The sequence below is a fragment of the Oncorhynchus clarkii genome, chromosome 16 (assembly GCF_045791955.1).
Source record: "Oncorhynchus clarkii lewisi isolate Uvic-CL-2024 chromosome 16, UVic_Ocla_1.0, whole genome shotgun sequence".
Taxonomy (NCBI): Eukaryota; Metazoa; Chordata; class Actinopteri; order Salmoniformes; family Salmonidae; genus Oncorhynchus; species Oncorhynchus clarkii.
This window is the reverse complement of record NC_092162.1, coordinates 13,097,936-13,106,978: the sequence shown is the minus strand read 5'-3', so window position 1 is coordinate 13,106,978 and position 9,043 is coordinate 13,097,936. Positions and strand designations below refer to the sequence as shown.

At 41.0% G+C, this 9,043-nt stretch overlaps 1 protein-coding gene across 1 annotated transcript; it reads left to right on the top strand.

The window, feature by feature from the left end:
- Positions 1–4,107: 4,107 nt before the first annotated feature.
- On the top strand, positions 4,108–6,837 carry LOC139367987 (protein phosphatase 1, regulatory subunit 3Cb). Its single transcript, XM_071106442.1, has 2 exons — positions 4,108–4,542; positions 5,747–6,837. The coding sequence occupies exons 1-2, from the start codon at positions 4,529–4,531 to the stop codon at positions 6,693–6,695; spliced, it is 963 nt and encodes a 320-aa protein (XP_070962543.1). The 5' UTR covers positions 4,108–4,528; the 3' UTR covers positions 6,696–6,837.
- Positions 6,838–9,043: the final 2,206 nt, after the last annotated feature.

Genomic DNA, 9,043 nt, shown 5'->3' with positions numbered 1-9,043 from the left:
AGATGTCCTAGAGGGCAGGCAGTGTGCCCCCGGTGATGCATTGAGCGGCGCACCACCCTCTGGAGAGCCCTGTGGTTACGGACGGACAAAATATTTTAGTAGATCTTTTCATGTGACAACACTGAAGAAATGACACTTTGCTAATATTTACAAAAATGTGAGGGGTGTACTCACTTTTGTGATATACTGTATGTATGTATATATATATATATATATATATATATATATATATATATATATATATATATATACATACAGTGCCTTGCAAAAGTATTCGGCCCCCTTGAACTTTGCGACCTTTTGCCACATTTCAGGCTTCAAACATAAAGATATAAAACTGTATTTTTTTGTGAAGAATCAACAACAAGTGGGACACAATCATGAAGTGGAACGACATTTATTGGATATTTCAAACTTTTTTAACAAATTAAAAACTGGCTAATTGGGCGTGCAAAATTATTCAGCCCCTTTACTTTCAGTGCAGCAAACTCTCTCCAGAAGTTCAGTGAGGATCTCTGAATGATCCAATGTTGACCTAAATGACTAATGATGATAAATACAATCCACCTGTGTGTAATCAAGTCTCCGTATAAATGCACCTGCACTGTGATAGTCTCAGAGGTCCGTTAAAAGCGCGGAGAGCATCATGAAGAACAAGGAACACACCAGGCAGGTCCGAGATACTGTTGTGAAGAAGTTTAAAGCCGGATTTGGATACAAAAAGATTTCCCAAGCTTTAAACATCCCAAGGAGCACTGTGCAAGCGATAATATTGAAATGGAAGGAGTATCAGACCACTGCAAATCTACCAAGACCTGGCCGTCCCTCTAAACTTTCAGCTCATACAAGGAGAAGACTGATCAGAGATGCAGCCAAGAGGCCCATGATCACTCTGGATGAACTGCAGAGATCTACAGCTGAGGTGGGAGACTCTGTACATAGGACAACAATCAGTCGTATATTGCACAAATCTATGGAAGAGTGGCAAGAAGAAAGCCATTTCTTAAAGATATCCATAAAAAGTGTCGTTTAAAGTTTGCCACAAGCCACCTGGGAGACACACCAAACGTGGAAGAAGGTGCTCTGGTCAGATGAAACCAAAATTGAACTTTTTGGCAACAACGCAAAACGTTATGTTTGGCGTAAAAGCAACACAGCTGAACACACCATCCCCACTGTCAAACATGGTGGTGGCAGCATCATGGTTTGGGCCTGCTTTTCTTCAGCAGGGACAGGGAAGATGGTTAAAATTGATGGGAAGATGGATGGAGTCAAATACAGGACCATTCTGGAAGAAAACCTGATGGAGTCTGCAAAAGACCTGGGACTGGGACGGAGATTTGTCTTCCAACAAGACAATGATCCAAAACATAAAGCAAAATCTACAATGGAATGGTTCAAAAATAAACATATCCAGGTGTTAGAATGGCCAAGTCAAAGTCCAGACCTGAATCCAATCGAGAATCTGTGGAAAGAACTGAAAACTGCTGTTCACAAATGCTCTCCATCCAACCTCACTGAGCTCGAGCTGTTTTGCAAGGAGGAATGGGAAAAAATGTCAGTCTCTCGATGTGCAAAACTGATAGAGACATACCCCAAGCGACTTACAGCTGTAATCGCAGCAAAAGGTGGCGCTACGAAGTATTAACTTAAGGGGGCTGAATAATTTTGCACGCCCAATTTTTCCGTTTTTGATTTGTTAAAAAAGTTTGAAATATCCAATAAATGTCATTCCACTTCATGATTGTGTCCCACTTGTTGTTGATTCTTCACAAAAAAATACAGTGTTATATCTTTATGTTTGAAGCCTGAAATATGGCATAAGGTCGCAAAGTTCAAGGGGGCCGAATACTTTCGCCAGGCACTGTATATATATGTGTATATATATATATATATATATATATATATATATATATATATATATATTATTTTTTTCTTCCACATTGACGTTACATAGTATTTTGTGTAGATCGTTGACCAAAAATGAAAATTAATTCAATTTTAATCGCACTTTGTAACACAACAAAATGTGTAAAAAGTGAAGGGGTGTGAATACTTTCTGAAGGCACTGTGTGTTGCTACTGTAAAGCAGTGAACATGCATTCTGTGGACGTGCAGACTGGCATTAAAGTTAACTTCCTGTTATGCATGAACCAATGACTATGCAGGAACTCCTGACCGTGACCGCTAGACATATTACTTTTCCGAACCAGGGAAGCACATACTTTATGCCAAATGGTTGCTATATGGAAAAATGTTGCAATAAGAAAAATGTTTTTAGAGAGAATCAGTGGTGGAAAAAGTACCCAATTGTCATACCTGAGTAAAAGTAAAGATAAGGTAAAAGAAAATGACTCAAGTAAAAGTGAAAGTCACCCAGTAAAATACTACTTGAGTAAAAGTCTAAAAGTATTTGGTTTTAAATAAACGTAAGTATAAAAAGTCAATGTAATTGATCAAATGTACTTTAAGTATCAAAAGTAAATGTATAAATCATTTCAAATTGCTTATATTAAGCAAACCAGACGGCACCATTTTCTTGTTTATTAAATTTATGGATAGCCATGGTCACACTCCAACACATAATTTACAAACAAAGCATTTGTGTTTAGTGAGTCCGCCAGAACAGATGCAGTAGAGATGACCAGGGATGTTCTCTTTATAAGTGCGTGATTTGGACCATTTTCCTGTCCTGCTAAGCATTCAAAATGTAACGAATACTTTTAGGTGTCAGGGAAAATGTATGGTGTAAAAAGTACATTATTTTCTTTAGGAATGTAGTGAAGTAAAAGTAAAAATTGTCAAAAATAAAAATAGTAAAGTACAGATACAACAAAAAACTACTTAAGTAGTACTTGAAAGTGTTTTTACTTAAGTACTTTACACCACTGGAGAGAATATTGTCTGTGTGAAAAACCTTGTGTTGGCCTTTGTGAAAATAGATAATCCAATACAGTTATAACTGAAGTCAGTACCAATGAACTGTGTGGTGAAATGGTTTCCATTTTCGCACTGCGATTACGTAAGAGTCACTCATAGCACCTTATCTCCATACAGAGACAAGAGCTGATTCACAGAGACGTATCTGAGTTGTAAGGCTTCTAATGCCAGACATTTCACTTGACACCCTCTCTCGCACTGTCCTTTCCAAGGCCTCGCCTCTTCAGTGCCTACCACATTCATGGTTGTGGTGAGAACACTCCTCCAGCCCATCAACAAGCTAGAAAGAGCTACAGTAATCTGCACCGCTCTAAGGCCAGCATGACCTACAGAGACAGAATTGAACAATGTTTCCCCGGGATGCTTCTGTGTAGAGTCTTCCTTACTAGCTTTAAATGACATCTTGCAGATGATCATACAATCCCTATGATGAATTTATACACTGCTCAGACAAGTTCAAATAGATTTGCTCTGTCAGGGTGGAGGTATTTCAGAGCCTGAAGTTGCCTAAGGTCTCAATAGAAATGTCTCCCAACCCAGGCTTATATTTTGATTGTGGTCCCATACTTTCCCATACAAAAGGAGTCAACTAGACCTGGAATTTCACCAATGGGCTAATGAAATGTTATGAGATGTCTCAGGCCTCTCTTCCAAATATTGAGATATGATAAGCTTACTTTAAGGAATAATGTATATAATGTCTACAAAGTCTATAATGTATACACACTGAGTGTAAAAAACACCAGCTCTTTCCATGGCATATACTGACTGACCAGGTGAATCCATGTGAAAGCTACGATACCTTTAACCGTAACTTGTTAAATCCACTTCAATCAGTGTAGATGAAGGGGAGGAGACAGTTTAAAGGTGGATTTTTAAACCTTGAGACATGTATTGTGTATGTGTGCCATTCAGAGGTTGAATGGGCAAGACAAAATACTGAAGTACCTTTGAACAGGGTATGGTAGTAGCTGGCAGGCACACTGGTTTGTGTCAAGAACTGCAGCACTGCTGGGTTTATCACACTTAACAGTTTCCTGTGTTTGTCAATAATGGTCCACCAACCAAAGCATATCCAGGAAACTTGACACAACGTGGGAAGAACTGGGGAGGGGAGGGGGGGGGCGTGCAACACAATATTATAACTATGTTATTTACATGCTAGTTGTTTCTAAACAGAAAAACAACCAGTAGAGGTCTATCATGACTCTGTCAAGCCATCTCCTCCTCCACTCCCCATCCTTCAACGTAGCCTGAGCCGACTAGACGTTTCAGCACCTGGGGCGGACTGTAGACAGGCAAAGCTGCTCGCTGATTGCTCGAGCCATCCTCGTTTGGCTTCTCCATTGGCTATCATCCTGTATTCACGTGAAGCAGTATGCAAATCGTCCGATGTAGCCTACCGATTGAAAACGCGGAGGCCATTAACAGTACAGCTGGACTGCAGAGGGGAAGGGGGCGTGCCACGCAGCATTCAGGAACCTCAACCATATTTCATCGGAATGGCTAAATAACATTTTTTTCGATTTAGTTTTTAAAAAGTTAGTCCGTTTATTCACCAGCAACATTTAAAGTGTTTGTCTTTCCAATGAATTGCACAAGGTAAGCTCACAGTGCGTCAAAGATGAAGCGCTTCGATGCACAGTAAATAGATGGGACAATTATTTTGAACTGCGCAATGACAGAACATGAAACGTTACTTAAATATAAACGTTTTTGAATGCCATGTGAGATTACCTCTGGCTGAAATATGATTAACTCACTCACTGACCAATTTTATTTTACCTTGGAGACTGTTTCTTAATTGTTTTATTGACTGGCCATTCTATAGTGCAGGGTTTCCCCAACTGTCCTCCCCCTTCCCTGGGTGCACGTATTGGCTTTGCCCTAGCGCTACACAGCTAATTCAAATAATCAATGCTTGATGATGTTTTGGTTATTTGAATCAGCTGTGTAGTGCTAGGGCAAAAACCAAAATGTGTTCACCCAGGACCAAGTTTGTGAAACCCTGCCCTAGGCTACTGCCCAAAATCATTGCTACGAACTTAAACCTGTATGTATTAAAGCCATTCTAGTGTAAGTAAAAACGTTTTAAAGGTTGATAGCTATTTATTTTCTAGATTTTTGTAGGCCATTGCTTATTATAAACAGGGTGGTTCGAGCCTTGAATGTTGATTGGCTGACAGCTGTGTTATATCAGACCGTGTACCACGGATATGACAACATGTATTTTTACTGCTCTAATAACGTTGGTAACCAGTTTATAATAGCAATAAGGCACCTCGGAGGTTTGTGACTCTGCGTTGCATAGTGCATAAGGACAGTCCTTATCCATTGTATATTGAGAATTTGTTCTTAACTGACTAGTTAAATAAAAAATATTGGCCATATACCACACCTCCTCCTGCCTTAATGCTTAATTATTTTTCTTGAGAATGAGGCCTGTTATAATTCTTAAATTATGCAATATAGCTCCCTACAAATAATTATTATAGCCTGCTGTAAACTATTTTGAGCATTATTGTCAGTGTAGATTTTCAAACTGTTCCAGGAACAAATGTATTATATATATTTTCACAAATCTGTGCCAGATTAATTTGGATGACAGGTCTCTTTAAATTAATGACCTACGTCAGCAGGGGTCTGGGAGAAGGTAGCACGTCCAGTGAAATCAGGTCAGGGTTTCACAGCTGCATTCGGAACGTTCCATTACTTAGGTAGACTACATTTGACTATTTTCAGTCTTACCTAAACAGATAACTATTTAGCCTTTAACCTTGTCTGGTGCTTTCTTCTTTTTCAACAGGGTCCTCCACATGTTGAACCCCAGGCCAATGCCAGGTCCCATAATGCCAGTAGATGTAGCCATGAGGATCTGCCTGGCAAGCTCTCCACCCCTCCGCAGCTTCCTCAGCACGTACGAGGACTGCCGATCGCGAAACCTGGTCAACCGTTACAAACCACTGAGGCCATGCATCAGCTCCAAGCAGCAGCTAGAGGACTCCAGCCTGGGATGGAAGAGCACCAGGGCCAAGGGGAAGAAGCGGGTGGTCTTTGCCGACTCAAAAGGCATGTCCCTAACGGCCATCCACGTGTTCAAGGAGTTTGAGGAGGACCCACTGTCTGACCTGCAATTTGACCTGTCTGACCTGGCCAATGCCACCGCCGGCCTCAAGGGCTCTGTGGAGAAAAGTTTTACTCTGGATTTCCCACAGCCCGCTGCAGATTATCTGGACTTCAGGAACCGGCTCAAGAAGAACCAAGTATGTCTGGAAAACTGCATACTCCAGGAACGGTCGCTCACCGGCACTGTGAAAGTCAGGAACGTAAGCTTTGAGAAATCGGTCTCCATCCGGCTAACGTTTGACTCGTGGAAAACCCACACGGACATTGCTAGTACGTACCTAAACAATGTGTACGGTTGTTTGGACACTGACACCTTCGCGTTCACTGTCGACCTGCCAAGTTCTGTGCCCTCACAGGAGCGTGTGGAGTTTTGCATATGCTTCACCACCCAGGATCAGATGTACTGGGACAACAACGATGAGAAGAACTACAAGTTGCTCCACAACGACACAGATGCAGACCAGACCAGCAACCCCATCATCCAGACCACCGCACCAGTGGAGTTCAAGAGCGACGGCAAGAGGCCGGAGATGGAGTTTGACCAGTTTGGGAGCCCGAGAACATCCAGTGGATTCTTCCCTGAATGGCAAAGCTGGGGACACATAGAGAATACAACCCCATACTGGTGAAGCAACAACAAGGCTTTTATGAGAAATCCACAAGCTTCTCAAACAGAATCAACTCCTAATTGCTTGATGTAAGAGGAGTGACAACAGAAAATGTAATAGTATGTACACATGGGAGTGCTGGCTGACCCCCCCCCCCCCCCAACAGTGAAGATATAACCACAATCTGAACAGTTAAGATGTTCAAGTCAACAGTTGAGGTCATTGTGGGGCTTTAGAGTGGGCATGTTTGTTTTGTCACAATGGAAAGGTTCAGAATTGGTTTCTTTCTCTTCATGTTTGGGGGTATATGTGAAGGTATAGAAATCTACAAACAACAGTTTGAGCCTGTAAGCATCTTATCATCCAGTTAACCCCCTAATCACTGTGACCAGTACTCAACATAAAGCATTGTGGTAAAATGCCGCCATATAGCTAGAATTAACGACAAATAGCAAAGTGCATTTTAAGGTTGAGATATCTAGAAATTGGTTTAGACTTTAAAAGTGTACAATTTTTGTAGTGAATTTAAAAAATGTGGTAAATCATGAGTTGTTGTAACATAGATGCCTTCCTTTTATAATGTTAATTTGATTGTCCATTAAGCTGTTTGTAATCTCGGCCACCAGCCCGCTCACTCTGTCGGGACTACTCTATGCGCCAGCAATCCGAGCCTGGGGATGAGGTTAAGCTGTTGGTAATACAATGGCATTACTTCACCACCTGTATACACAGCGAGTAGGGACTGGATTCAATCCGTATCGCGAAAGATCTGTTAAAATTTCAAGGTAATTTCCGATTGAGCCGAAATATGCAACGTTTACCGTAAATGCAGTCTCCACGAACATAGGAACATTGCCTTTAAATTTAATTTGCGCTATAACTCGGATCTGTCGCAATACTCCAGCTCTACGGATTTAATCTAGCTCTAAGGCTTTTTCAAAAAGAGAAAGATAACTCCAGATTTGGGAGCCTGCACTTAGCATTTTGTACATGGAGATCTGTTTTGGTGAGTTTTATATCAACAGAATTAGCTTTACTTGCCCTGTAAGAGATGGAACTATTCCTTGCCGTTAGACATAAAGGTAAGCCATCAAAATGTCAGTATAACGTAAGTCGCCCGAATGTTGACGGACATGGTTGACAGTTCCAGAGCAGTCTTTGCACTGACCGAAATACAGTATGCCTTTTTAAATGTGAGAATGTGAAAGAATGAGACGTTGAAAGTGGAATAATTTGGTACAGCATGACGAACTTCATATTGAAGTTGCTTCAGTGTTTCATGGCACCGTTTGAGTGAGGACTTTCAGGTAAACAAAAAAGAAAAGCAATACAGGTAAATATGCATGACTATACCCCAGCATATTATCAACTAGGTGTAGGCCTAAATGGAGCACCTACCTTTGTTTTGCACAAAGGATTTCATACATACGTCCATTGTATTTTTGAAAAGCCTTTACATGCAAACACATTTTATATGCTCTTCCTAACCTCTTAATGTTTGCTGCTACTGTATGTAAGTGCTATTCTATCTTCAATGTGTTTCATGAACCCGTGGTATGTGAATGCTCCTATGGGAAATAGGGGAAAGAGAATGAGGAGAGTGGGGATGTTATTTAAGGAATGTACGACTAAGTAAGGGAAGTGTTTAAAAGGGAAATGAATGGAAAAGAGGTCAGTGTTAGAGGGCTATGCCTTGGGACTGAGGCTTCAGAGTTTACCAGGAAGTGGTGAACATTGTCAGCTGCTTTGTTTGTTCAAGTGTAAATAAGCATGAGGCAGAATGCAAAGGGCTATGACACGAGCCATGGTGTCTAACCACCAGCATCTTTTTCTACTGCAAGGAAGGGTCTCTGTGTGTGAAATGGTTTACTGTTTTCTCTGTTCCTTTCAGAAATAAAATCTAATGTTTATAGTGTGAAAGACTCTTGACTTTTCAATCTGGATTTTAGGTTAACGAATATATTTTCTAAGAGGAATTACCCGGCTGGCATCACCTTCTCATGCAATACCATTGTCTAAGCTCAAGTAGAACCTCCTTAGACCTAGATTCAATCAGATCAAGCATTGACCGGCGATAGCCAAAACCGGCATGCCTGATGTTTCGGCGATGTCGGAGGTGGAACTGCATTGGAGCTGTCAAATTGGTGAGTAGCTGCTCTTGATCATTGTCACGAAGCCACACCTGTCCCACTCTCGTTAGAAGTTTAGAACGAGGAAGTGTAGGCTATATAGAAATAATGATGCTCAAATGTAAAATCATTAAATGAAATAAAAGAGGATTTCTATCAGCTTAATTGAGGTCAAGACGACATCTACCATTCCAGTGTTCAAACTTGTAAACAAGGCTGCGTGGGAGTTCTCGTAATGCA